The sequence below is a fragment of the Pteronotus mesoamericanus genome, unplaced genomic scaffold, assembly GCF_021234165.1.
Source record: "Pteronotus mesoamericanus isolate MK-2021 breed Mesoamerican mustached bat unplaced genomic scaffold, CSHL_Meso_final contig_130, whole genome shotgun sequence".
Classification (NCBI taxonomy): domain Eukaryota; kingdom Metazoa; phylum Chordata; class Mammalia; order Chiroptera; family Mormoopidae; genus Pteronotus; species Pteronotus mesoamericanus.
Genome location: NW_026555060.1, coordinates 5,386,283 through 5,400,115, shown reverse-complemented (window position 1 = coordinate 5,400,115; position 13,833 = coordinate 5,386,283). Strand labels below are relative to the sequence as shown.

The 13,833-nt window shown below is 43.5% G+C and overlaps 1 protein-coding gene across 1 annotated transcript; it reads left to right on the top strand.

Annotated features, from left to right (window-relative positions):
- Window positions 1-400: 400 nt before the first annotated feature.
- On the top strand, window positions 401-4,333 carry SOWAHB (sosondowah ankyrin repeat domain family member B). The gene has a single exon (XM_054591828.1). The coding sequence runs from the start codon at window positions 517-519 to the stop codon at window positions 2,908-2,910; it is 2,394 nt and encodes a 797-aa protein (XP_054447803.1). The 5' UTR covers window positions 401-516; the 3' UTR covers window positions 2,911-4,333.
- The last annotated feature ends 9,500 nt before the right edge of the window (window positions 4,334-13,833 follow it).

Genomic DNA, 13,833 nt, shown 5'->3' with positions numbered 1-13,833 from the left:
CGCGTCTGCAGAGCGGTTGGTGGCCGGCCCCCGATCGCTCGCGGCCTCACCCACCCGCGCTCGCCCCGGCTCGGACCAGCCTGCCTCATATGGGATGGGTGACACAGGTCGGGGAGACCTCAAAGGGCGGAGGGACCGGAGTAGGCGGGTCGGACCCTTTCGCGGGAGCCCGAGAGGAGGCGTTGCCAGGGCGCAGGTGAAACCGACTCCGACCTATCCCGGGAACTTTCGCTGCCGGGACTCACTGCAGGAGGCCAGCGTCGCTCACGGGAACCTAGGGAGCCGCCCTCTCCCAGCCTCCCGGGGCTGCGTGCCGGGGGCTTCTCCCCTAGGCACCCGCGGCCCACTAGGCGCGCTCGGGGGCTGCAAGCCGCGCCAGCCACCGCGGCTGATGGAGGCGGGTGGCGCCGCCCCGGGTGCAGGTGACACTCGACAGGCCGAGGTTTCGGCTGGCAGAGGAGAGCGCAGGGAAGGTGAGACACAGACACCCCGGGCCGAGGGGACGACGTGGCAGCGATGGCCCGGGAGTTGAGCCAGGAGGCACTGCTGGACTTTCTGTGCCAGGCAGGGGGCCGAGTGACCAACGCCGCCTTGGTGAGCCACTTCAAGAGCTTTCTCCGAGACCCGGACGCGTCCCCCAGCCAGCACCAGCACCGCCGCGAGCTCTTCAAGGGCTTTGTCAACTCCGTCGCCGCAGTGCGCCAGGACCCCGATGGCACCAAGTACGTGGTACTTAAGAAGAAATACAGGGACCTTTTGGGGGAGGAGGGGCTGCAGCGACCCAGCGTCCTGCCCGCGGCCGCCGCCCCTGCAGGTGGGGCTGCGCCCTGCTCCCCGCCAGGCGCGCGCCGAGAGGAGGCGCCGCCGCAGCAGCCGCAGCAGCAGCCGCCTAGGCGGCGGCGGCGGCGGCGCGAGAAGGAGCAAGAGGAGGAGCCAGCAGGTGCCGCAGCTCCAGCGGCTGATCCAGGTTGCAATGGACTCCCCGCCAGCGGCGCCCGGCAGGCCCGGGAAGGCGGCGGGCTAAGACGCGGCTCCCGTCACAGGGCGCAGGTATCCGCAGCTGCGGCGGCAGCTGCCCAGGTCGGAGCGAATTGCGCGGCGGCGGAGACGCAAGGCCGCTGCTCCTGGGAAAGTCTCCAGAACGGCCCGGGAATACTCCCCGGGGCGCCTCCTCTGCCCGGCGCACTCCCCGACCCCGCCACCGCTGGGAAGGAGACGCCGCAGGGTCCGGCTGCCCAAGACGACCGCGGGGCTCCCAGGCAGGAGCGGGAAGGCGCTCCCGCTGAGCACGCGTGGGTGCCCGCAGCGCCCCTCCCGCCGCCTCCGACCGTCGAGGCTACTGGGAGCGAGGCTTCCCAGACCGCCCCCCTGTCCCGCCCTCCTTCTCCCGGAGACCCGCCGGAGCTGTGGACCCCCAGCGATCTGCATTATTCCGCGCAGCAGCAGCAGCAGCAGCAGCAACGCACTCGAGAATGGGTGGCCAGACATCCCCACATACCCGAGGCCCGGGACCATGGCCCCATCAGAGCCTGGTCAGTGTTGCCGGACAACTTCCCCTCGGAGCAGGGGTTCTGGGTCGCAGAACCTAAATCGGCGCCTTTAGACCCCTCTCTTTCCCCTCAGTCTCACTCTCCTGTTGTTCCGGAATCCTGGCCCGGGAATCCTCCATTGACCGTCTTTCGTAGCATTCGTTGTCAGCTGTCCCTCCAAGAACTGGATGACTTTGTGGACCAGGAGAGCCACAGCAGTGAGGAGAGCAGCAGTGGACCCAAAGAGTCCCCTGGGGGTTCTGAAGAGGGGCTGCACGGTGCCCTGGGAACCCCAGATTGGAGAAAGCTTACGAATTCAGCTGGTGGCCTTTCTCCAAAGGAGGGCAGTTCCAGCAGGAGCCCTCAGGGCCTCAGGAACAGAGAGGATGGGCACACTTCTCAGCAGGTCCCAAGAGGGGCTAATGGCCTTGTAGGCCGCCCACAGGAGGCTTTGCCTTGGCCAGCTCCCAAGTTAAGGAGATCCCTCAGGAGGAGCTCTGGGGTGGGGAAAGCCAAATCCTCCTCTTCCGATGAGGAGTGTCTTGAGGAGGACTTGCTGAAAAGGAGTCGGCGCCCACCACGGTCCAGAAAGCCCTCCAAAGCAGGAGCAGTGTCCAGCCCCAGGGTGGATGCTGCTTTGACACCCAAACCTGCTAACATTAAGGGTGTTGCTGCTGAGAGGGGTCGGCTACACAGCTTGTGGGCCCCAGGTAGGCAGGAGCCTGCAGCCTTGGTCCCGCACAGGCCTTCTGAGCACAAGTCATGCCTGGTCCCTCTAGATGCCAGGGAGCATGAGTGGATTGTGAAGCTTGCCACAGGCTCTTGGATTCAGGTGTTGGCTTTGTTCTGGGAGGATCCCCAGCTGGCTTTGCACAAGGACTTCTTAACTGGGTACACTGCTTTGCACTGGATAGCCAAACATGGTGACCTCAGGGCCCTTCAGGACTTGGTCTTGGGCACACAGAAAGTAGGAATTGCTCTTGATGTAAATGTGAAGTCCAGTTGTGGGTACACCCCTCTGCACCTTGCAGCCATTCATGGCCACCAGGGAGTCATGAAATTGCTAGTGCAAAGGTTGGCTTCTCGGGTCAATGTCCGGGACAGCAGTGGGAAGAAGCCGTGGCAGTATCTGTCTAGTAATACCTCAGGAGAAATATGGCAGCTCCTGGGAGCCCCTCGGGGCAAGCCTATTTTTCCTGTCTATCCCTTAGTTCGAAGCTCTTCCCCTACCAGGAAGGCCAAGATCCGGGATATACCTAGAAATATCACCCGAAAGACTTCCTTGGCTGCATTACTCAAAAGTCAGCACCACAAATGGAAATTGGCTAACCAGTATGAGAAACTCCTCGCTCCAAGGGAAAGAGAGGAGTACAGTGACTAAGGTGGGCCCCTTTCTCTGACACGCAGCCACTGCACCCCCATCCTTGAGCTACTCAGAAAATTCAAGAGGAATAGAAAAATGGCTGAGGAGTTGGTACAGAGAGAGGTCAAGTGAGATGGCCTACCTAGTGTTTACCTGCCTGGATTTTTTTGTCAGCACATCGTGGATCTCAGGGATCATTCAAGCTTTCTGACAGCTCAAGTACTTGGGCCAGTGAAACCTCTACAAGGGGCACAGTCAGGTGCTTAAAACCCAGCATGTGTTCTCCCTCTTCCCTGGCACCTCAGATCCGGGCACAGTAAGCCGCATTGTTTTTTGAAGCAGCAATGCCAGGCCTTGGCTAGAGAGGGAACAGATGTCTAACAAGAAGGGAGGCACTTCGAGGAATTGACAAAGCTCAAATAAAATCCTCTCTGGCTGGTAGCATTTTGGCTTCTGTTCATTTGGAGAATAATTTGAGAGTAGAAAGCACCAGATTTGAAATCAGATGCCTCCTCTTTTTTCATTCTTTTAGAAATCTTTTTTCTTCTTTCATTCTTTTCTTTTTCTTTTTGCCCTTCCTTCCTTTCTCCCTCCCTCCTTTCCCATTCAAATTAGTGAAATAAACTTATTACCTGAGAGCCGAATCTGATTTAAGAGATTCCTTAGCTCTGCCCTGGTCTCTCTTTAGATACAACCTAGGGAGGCAAATACATGGAATGATTAGTGCCTCCTTTGGGTCTCCTCCAAAATCAGAGAAGCTGTTGGATAAGATCCAGTTATGACTGATGTTCAGGCCCTAATTCAACCTAAGGTAAACCTTCCAAATGTAATCACTGTTGGCTCATTTGCCTAGTGACTGAAAACAGCTTTCAATGGAAACTCCCTGTGTCACGAATGGCAGAATTAACATTAGCGGTCTTCAGTAGGTTTGAATGGCCAACGTTCACATTCATTAAAGGAGAGAAATGATTTCACTGTGGGGAAGCAGTAGGGAGAAAGTGGTGAATTCCTCCCCACTAGGAATTGTTTAAGCTGCTAAATATAATTTTATTTGCACTAAACTTGTTGCCAATTAAGATTAAATATTAGCCTGAAGTGCTGTACCTCTAACAGGAAGTGCTCCTCTTAATTGCTTGTGACGGGACTGGGACTGATCTTTGTGGGTCCCTGAAATGAGAATGTCAAGATTTCAGAGTGTAAATTCAAAGGGTTAAAAAATGAAATGTCCAAGTGGAGATTGTTAATTTTTTATGGAACTGTTTCCATGTGCTGTGGCAATGATGATGTCTTTTAAAAGTATTTTTGTATTTCTTCTGGTTATCGCCCCTCCCCATTTAAATGTCAACAAATCTTTATAACTTATTGTATTTATGCTGATTACTGTTTACTTCTTTACAAAACTGTGTCTCAGTGACTGTCAAATAGTTTTGTTTGTAGTTTTACTTTATAATTTTGCTGAAATAAACATTATCTCTGTTCTATTGAAAACATTAAAATAGGCATAATAAAGAAATCTAAGTATTGTTTTTTCCAAAGAGACCTATACAAGTGATGAACTTGGGTAAATCAAGTCAAGAAAAAAGAGGGGTCAGCCCCAGACAGCGGGGCCATGGTTAGGAGAGATGAAAATTTAAAAGAATAAAAGATAAACATCTATGCAAATACTTTTGTAAATCAGTGTTTTTCAAGGGAAAAAATTACAAAAATACCCACTTCTTTAAAAGCCAAAGACTGTTTTTACTTTACCATAGTTTTATCACTACATCAATTTATTCAACCAATATGTTTTGCTTAGTGCCGTAGGAGTTATAGGTAGGTAGGTCATGACCCCTTTCTTCTTGAAACTTAAAACATATCAAATTTGTTGTTGAGTGATTTATACCCCATCTTGCTCCCGAGGTATCTTTAAAAGCTGCATTAGATATAAGCTTTTAAAATGAGGCAAAAAGAAAAAAGGTGGTACCAGGAATGAGCACAAAATAACCATAATGCAAGAAAAAAATTTCCAAGTGTCGTAAGTACAAAATTAAGTGCTCCAGAATATTTCAGAGAGTTTCCTTTGGGCTGGGAAAATCAGGGAGGGCTTCACTGAGGCCAGGAGTCTTTCAGTGAATGGTGCAGGCTTTCCAAAGAAACCAGCTTTGGTGGTTCTACCACATTCTTAACTTCTGCTTCAATGTGTGATTTGCATAGCACTGGTGTGGGCTGATTGTTCCATGGTCAGAACACAGTCCTGGGATTTCAGGTTGGTTCTCATAAGGACTCAGATCACTCTGGCCTTTGTCCGCATGTTGTACTTGTGACTCTGGTCAACTCTCCTACGTGGTCAACATGTGTGTTGGGAGGAGCCAGGACAGAAGAGGGTGTGAGCACAGAGTTAAAACATAGACCTAAAACACAGATCCGAGCGAATCACCCTCTTGCTCATGTAAATTTCAGGCCAGGAGAGCTGCCAGGCCCAGCACATTTTTCCAGCCTCCTGCCAACCAATCTCTGCCATGAGCCCTGTGCCAAAGGCACACCAGCCCACCTGTCAGTTTCCATGTTGGTGCTGAATTCCTTCAGCTTAGAATCCCCTTTTGTTGCTTTCCTGGTGAAAGTACTCTTATTTTCCCTGGGACAGTTCAAATATCCCCAGAGCAGTTCAAATCATGAAGTTTCCAGGGTAGAGACCTATAAATCAGAGGACGTAGCGCTCCTTCATCAGAATTCTCATAATACTGTGCCCACATTCCACTTACAGTTTTGCCATATAGTACTTTAGTAAATTGTTTGCATGTTTTGTTTTTCCTTAAGACTTTGAATGTCTGGAGATTAGAGACTGCATTTTCAACTCATCTAAGTTTACTAGATATACGTGGATCATCTGTTATGTGATAAAAACAGAGAGTGTGAGGGTGGGGTAACTGAACACTAATTCCAGAACAGTGAGGTAAGTGGATAGACATGTGCATCAAGACTAGGAGAATACAGAGAAGCGGGTATTTGTGGAGCACTTTCTATGTATCAGGCTTTATGTTTTTGTTGTTGGAAATACAACATTCAGTAAGATATACATGTTTCCTGCTCTCATGGCACTCTTCCTGGAGAGAGGGGAGCCAAGAAGGCAAAATGGAAGTTAGATGGGCTTTGAAGGGCCAAGTGGAGAAAGGAGGAAAGAACATTGCAGAAGGAGTAGGAGCAAAGCTGCAGGATGCGTTGAGGGAATAGTCAGCCACCTGTGATTGTGAGAGATGCGTGGCTACTGCTTTGTGACACAGTGAGGTGGTGTGGAAAGAGATGAAGGTAGAAAGGTAACTTAAGGCCAGATTGAAAAAAAAGATTTTATAATATGTCAGTTTTGATATGGCATTCTCTAGGATGCCAGAGATTGTCAAAGCTCCTTCAGAAAACCTTAGAGTTATTCCAGATATAGATGTTTTACTAAAGTCTCAATTTGAGGACAAAAAATATACCTCAAAGTTTTATATACAGCGTACTTCATTTTAAACTTTCCCTTTCCAATTTTTCTTACTTTTGATGTTAATGCTTTTTCCTAGGAAATAGTAGTAGGCAACAAAATAATATAACAAATGGCAAACATTAGAAACTGTTGAAAACCTTAGCTCAACTACTTGCTTTTTTAAAGACAGCTGTAAAGTAGTGAATTTTAATCTTGTAAATAAACTGGTATAGACCATAGTCCTAATTTCTGCTAGTAAAATCGCTTCTGGTTCAACATTTCAGGGTATTACCCACGGCATGCCATGACTCCCAGATGCTTTGATTCCTCTATAAATTTTTCTACAGAGCAACTTCATGGAAATATAATTTACATACCATACAATGAACCCATTTAAAGTGTAGAGTTCAATGGTTTTTAGTAAATTCACAGAGTTGTGCAATCTTCACCACAATGAATTGCCGTAGGAGTCTGAGGACCACGGACCCCACAGACGGCGGAGCCATTGGGCAGCTGGCTGCGCGGGAGCAACATAAATAGGCTGAGGGGAAAGGAGGATTTCTCTGGTCACAGTAAGAAGGACAAGCTAGAAGCAGAAATCAGTTAAGGGTTTATAGTGTCTTAGTTTCACACTGGAAATATTAGGAACGTTGGTTCAATCAGCTGAATAAAGTGAGTAAGATTGGATGTCTACAAAGGGGAAGAAAATTTTTGTTGGAGGGGCTGCTTTGGTTAATAAGAATTAGAAAGAATTAGGTGAGATCCAAAAAGAGCTCTCTGTTTCCTCTCCTTTCTCAAACGCCCTGGTTTAGTGATGAAATCATTTCAGTACCGTGATGACAGTCTAGGTGCCTGGTGGCACTGATCTGAGAGGGTAAGTTCAATCTCAGGCAGTTTAGCACAGTGGTACTGTTGTGTGTGCTTATGTTTGCTGATACCAAATGATTAAGAAGGTGTAGTGAAAGGGTAGAACAGTGCCGTGCTTCAGCTCCCGGCAATGAATCGAGGCTGTCTGCGTTTCTGTCCGAGCTTGGAGAAGATCTTCAACTTCTAGTTTTCTTATGTTATGATGGGTTTTTTCAAGAGCATCCAATGAATTAATACAGCATTCTTAGAAAATGCCTGACACATAGTAAATTCTCAATGAATGTTAGCTATTATTATTTTTGAACACTGATCAAAATATACAGATCTCTTTGTATTTTCACCTATGCTGAAGAAAAAGAAACTCTCTAGTTGACTGAAAAGGTGCTACAAGAATAGGACTTACTAATAAAGCCAAACATTTTTCCTTATACATCTACATAAAAAAGGTACTTGTGTTTCTCATTTCAAATGAAAAAGAACTATTCAGCTCTCTCTTGTGAGTAACAATCACTAGCTATCATGATATGTCATTGAACAGAATGATGTCTAATTGAAGTCACGTAAACTAGCACCCAACAAATAAGCAACTCTGGTGTGGCCTCAACTGAAACCCAGGAAGAGCTCTGAAGGGCCGAAGCTGATGGGGAGGTGTGTGTATGTGTATAAAGCCACTATCACTTAAGAAATGGGAATATCTAAGTTTAACCATGCAATAAACTTTATCAGAATTTCACTAATGGTCAAGATAAAGTCTCATCTTGGATTAAAAATTATTGATGTATTAAATGATACCTTCTCCTTGGTGTGAAAATAGTACTTTTTGATTTCTAGTTCCCAAATTTGACTTCTTTTTTCTACTTTTAAGACTTGGGTTTTTAAGAAGGTGCATAGCTCTATGTAAACCATGCCTCAGTCAAACAAGAAAGTGACAAGACAAATAGGAGAAAGATATTTATCAAATCCTTCAAATTACCAATTGGAGCCAAAATCAGGACTGTGTTTTGAGAGGGTCTAATTCTTCCATGCGTCTGATTTCTCTTTTTGGGTAGAGTGAACACTTCCAAATCTAACAGTTATTACCAGATATCTCTGTACAATCATGCTTTCTGAAACCATAATTGTTAATCATATAGAACTTGAAGCTTTTGTTATTATATTTACGTCCCCAAATAGAATTAGCTTTCTAGTGAACTCCTATCCTTTGGTGTGGATCAGGGAAGAGCTTCAGTGACATGGATATGGTGAACAAATTGACTTGCCACAATCTCACGATGGGTCTCATTGCCTAAGAGACTGGACTAGCTAAAGTAGGGCCGGAGCAAGGAGGAATGGGGCCAGACATAGCCCCGTTTCCCTAGTGGCTTGAGGAAGCAGGCTTGCCAAATCATATAAGGGTGTCTAGGTCAGAGGACTTGGAGTTTCTAATTAAAACAAACTTTTAAAAATCAACAAAGTGAATGTTCATTCAGCAGATGACAGTAACCTTACCTGAACTGAGGGTCCAGGGAGAACCACACTGAATTTTCTTTCTGATAAGAGCTAGAATATATCCACCTGAACAGGAATAGCCACATGCTTACAGTGTTTGGACATTGCCTGAGGGTTCTCCTCAGTTTCCCACCTGGTTTGACCCTAAATGGTATATGCTAAATATGAAATCTCTATGAGCTTTGATCCTGTGAGGAAAGGAGAGACAAGGAAGGGGAAAAAACATACCAAGAGCATTAAGCTGGCCTCAGATCTTCAGGATGGACAGTGCTAAAATGTACAAATTACAATGGATAACAGCAAATGGGGAAAATAAGAACAGAAGCCTGATTTTGCTTTATCCTGATTTCACTATAGAAATTATAATGTGATCCCTAAGGAGCACGTAAACTAAGTAATGCTTCATAATAACGTGGAACGACTACCTGTGGAGCCGTCTTTCTATGCATTGAGGAGAGGTCACAAAAACGTTGCCCTGGATTTTTTGGACAAGATTCTTGATACCTGTCATGAAGTCCTGGGAAAACTTGTGAAATTTGGGGTATGCTCTATACATTTCTTTCAGGAGCAGTGAATTAAATGTGAATGATCTTTCATAGACAGCTTTCTTCCTATCTTTGTTTTTGGCCAACTATGGCAGTCAATCAGGAACTGATAGGGGTTGGAATTCAAAACTATTGCTACTTGTTTAGATTTTTTAATTACTTGAAATTTTCAATTATCAGTGTTATTAATATTCAATGCCATTTTATCCTCCCCTCCACATATGGTTCTATCATTGATAATGGGGATTAAGTTGGCTGTGTCTATATTTTTATACCACAAGATATATTGTATTTTTTTGTCTCCCAGATTCCTAGTGAAAGAAGGCATCTGCATAAGGAAGCTGGCTACTAAGATTTCTAATTCTGTGAACAACCTGAGATTCTTTGAGAAAAGGATTAATTCTGGGGCAAAGACAAATGTCTGTAGGCAGGAGTTGCACCAGGCACCACCTGACCATAGCCCTATGTCTCTTAAATGTGTATCACCTTACACCTTCTTGTGGTCTGTTGGATCCAGGTTTTTTTCTGCTAAAAGCTTTACAAGGCCACCTGGAAAAGTAGAGTGACAGAACAGGTGGAAAATATCACCTGGCAATCTTTACATTGTAGACACAGGATGACTCTTAATCTGCTGTAGTTAATGCTTTCTCTCTATTGTGGTATATGGCCAACTCAGATTCTGTTTCAGAGGTCTTTGTGTGGTATTTTCTTTGGTACAAAATTTTTAATTTCTTTATTCATTTTCTCTGCATTGAGAAAAGAAATCGTTATTCCTTATAAACAGAAAGCCATAGCATCTAGATACCAGCGTATGATGGAAAATGGTTTTGAAGTAATTAACAGTTGGTGTCCCTAAAAGGAAACAGCATTTATATGAAGAGAGGTGAAACAGTATTTTGTGATGTGGGAAGGTACCACAGCAAATACTCCCATTATCTGATAGGTTTAGGAAATGAATTGCTTCGACTGATAAATTATTCTAATGAATAGGATAAATTATTCTAATGAATAGGGATTTCTCACATATACTTTACATGATTAACATGTTAAGCAAATTGAACTACAATTAATTACACTAAGCACTGAAACAAAATACAAAGTAATTTCTGTGTTTCAAAAAAACATACAAGACCCTGAAGTGTTTTTTGACCTTATCATTATGAATATCAATTATTTTTGCATTTTAGATACACAGAAGTAAAGTTGGTTGATGAAAGGTTGGATTTTATAAATTTTACACCTATTTTTATATTTTAAAGAATTGGAAAATATACAAATACCACATACTTATTGTAGAAAATCAGATAATAGATGAAGAAAAATAAGAAAAGCCCTCATTTCTCAGCCTTAAGGTAATCACAGGTAAGATTTTGGCATGTGTCCTTCCAGAATTTATAACAAAAATGAAACAACATTACATAGTAATTTTTAACCTATTTTATTGTTTAATATATTTATTTTTCTGTTTGAATTGGGTGTCATATGTCGAGTCAAGATAAAAGTTTAGGTCTTCAGAGGGCTGAAAGTGGGGTCGTTCCAGAATTGTTTGTAGACCAGACTTTTGCTTAAATGTCACCTCCATACTCTGCAGCCTAATGGTTATATCCTAAATGTATTCAGTTATTTAAAAAATCATTTTTTTGCATTCCTTTGATTTGAAACAATGATATTCTTTTGTTTTCAACCAGCTTCTTTGCCTGGTTGTGGGAGCCTGCCTTTTCAGGCAGGAGGCCTCTGCCCGGGGAAACTGATGGCTTGCCCCCACTCACCGCAGAAAGACTAAAGGGAATGTGCCTAGTTGTGACCGCCCATGTCACGCCTATAGCTTTTCTGTTTGTCGGGCAGTGGAGACATGAGGCAGGTGTGAGCCAAATGTGATTGCAAAATGTTTACTATGTTTGATTACAAACTTAAAACGGGATAGATTTATCAGTATCACTGGTCTGTTTTTTTATCTTTATTTTTTCCTGATAGCTAGGAATATTTTAGAACTACTTTATCAGTCAACGTAAGGATGGGAAAGGAAAACTAGGGATCTAAAACATTTTTCTCTGGTGATATAGATCTTTTACTTAAAGCATTTCCTGAAGATGAAAATTGCTGCTAGTTTTAGTTAAAAAATTTTTTTTTAGCAATTCAAACATACTGATGGAAGATAAAATGTAAGGATTAATACATTCTAATTATTTCCATTCCATAATTCCCTTTTAACTTTTGATTGCCTAATTATAATCAGTATGCATATTTTACTTTACTTTCTACTATTTTTACTAACAGCATACTCCATATATTAAAGCAATCTTTCTAGTTTACATTTTTAATAGCCAGAAGTTATACCACTATGTTAATATGTGATAGTTTGCTTAGCTATTTCCCTACTTTTTGACATTTGGGTCATTCTTCACTATTACAACGTGTACTAGTATAAATATCTTTGTAATTATAATCACAAGATTCTTTTATTTCTTGGCTATATTCTCAAATGCAGTTTTATATTTTTTATTATACTTACCAGCTTGTACTTCCAAAAGATTAAGTCAAGTTAAAGTGACACCAGCAAGGAGGTAAAAACTAAGAAATCTAAATAAGATATAGGCTTTAGTTAATAATAATGTATCAATGTCAATACATTAATTGTAACTATACCTATGTTTCTAATACAGTTGCAATTTTCAAATGGTGAGATAAAAGAATTTTTAAAACATTCAATACCCAACTATTTAGTCAGGGATACTGACCTCTTAGACTGTCAAATAAAAAAATGACAACGGTCAACACAATAGCCATCCAGTGTGAATGAATTAAAATTACAGCTATTTTTTTTGTCAGAACAGTGAAAAGTATATTTTTTGGTGTGCCATAGAATTTTAGTAATTAGTTTATGTGCGCCATGAAATAAAAAATGTTGCAAATCTCTGTAACAGGGGAATCAGTGTGTGGCTGGGGTGGGGGTCGGTTGGGGAGCGGGATATCTGAACTCTATGTATTACCTGATCAGTTTGTTTTTGTAAATCTAAAGCTGTTTTTTTAAAATGCCTATTAATAAGAAAAGAAGTAGGAAGGGGAGTACAGGGCAAAGATGGTAAAATGTTAACATTTGAGGAATAGAAGTAAAGGGTATACAGGAGTTCTTTGCACAATTCTTGCAACTTTTTAATAAGTTTGACATCTCAAAATAGAAAGTTAAAAAAATATAACACATCATCCTTTTCTAGAACTACATCCAAGTGCCCACCAATATTTAATCCTAATGTAATAAGGGGCTATTATGATTAGTATTTAAAAAAATTAGTCTGGGCCAATGGGAGCCTTAAATGTTCTGTTACTAGGCAGAATTTAGGGTCCCGACAACCGGGAAGGGGCCTGGGCTATTAAGGATAGCCATGGGCGGGCTGATTCCTGGCCAGGTAAACAGAGGTGCAAGTGCCACCCAAGAGGTGTATCCCAACAGCCACTTGAGTTTTAAAAGGGTGTCTCCAGCCCTGTCCCCTCTGCTGGCGGTTTTCCAAAAACCTCACCTTCTCTATAGTCTTGCGCATGGCCTTCTGCCCTACCAGCCCCTCATCCCACCAATTTCGTAGAAAGGTCCTCAGGGGCTGGGAAGACGTGGGCATGCACGCAGGCACCAACCCCTTAGCCTGAATAAGAAAAAAGAAAACTAAGAGAAGCGGGGTAGGGAGGGAAGGAAGGAGGAAGGAAGGACAGAAAAAAGAAAGTACTACAGTGTAAGGACCACGACAACACACCAGTTGTCAGATCTGTCGAAGCAATTTCTTTTTTTTTCCTCTGTGGCTTTACTTTGTGGCTCTGACTCTTGAGGAATCACTGCTCCTTGATTATGCAACTGATGGAGAAGAACCCAGAGCTGGCTACAAATGAAATTATATTCCCTTTAGAGTTAGGTGAAAGCTTCTAGCATAGATTCCCTTTCATTGCAGCACAGATTCCAAGCAGTTGCATATGTAATATTTGGCAAGTACTGAGATTGTGATCGCACGGAGTGTGTGAATATCCCACTTTCTCCCCTCTAGAATAAAAATCCCTGCCAGACAGGGACACGCTCACCGCACTCTCCAGGTTTTAAGATGATGAAATTGCATTGCTGTGCCCATGAGATATCATTGTTTAACCAAAAACCATGTCCAAACAGTGACGGAATAGCAAAGGTTCTTGAAGTTAGGTAAGGAAGTTTAGTTTTTTAGCTTATACTCTATATCAACAGACCCATCAAAGGAACCATTTTACAAGTGATACAAGTGGTAATTGATCATCTATTGTATCATTGTCACAAGGTGACAGACACTTCTTCAAATTGAAAGCCTAGGCATTTTCTTTCTCTAGTTTTCTATTTTCTGTTTTTCCCTAAGGGCAAGCAAACTAATGTGAGGTGCTCTGAAAATTTCCAACTTGAGGTTGCAGGGGTCAGCTGTACTGTAGGTTAGTGTATTTTGTAGAATTTCTCTTCCAGAGCAGAGCTCATTAAAATTGGCCACTTCTTAATTAGAAGTATGTCAAGACCTTAGAAGAGATGACGGAAAACATGTTTTCTCCTGTGTGGTCTATGACTCCTCTGGATCATTGCTTTGCTTGTTAGATAAA

Excerpts from the sequence above, each read along its gene's own strand:
- SOWAHB (XM_054591828.1), top strand. The coding sequence starts at position 517 with ATGGCCCGGGAGTTGAGCCAGGAGGCACTGCTGGACTTTCTGTGCCAG.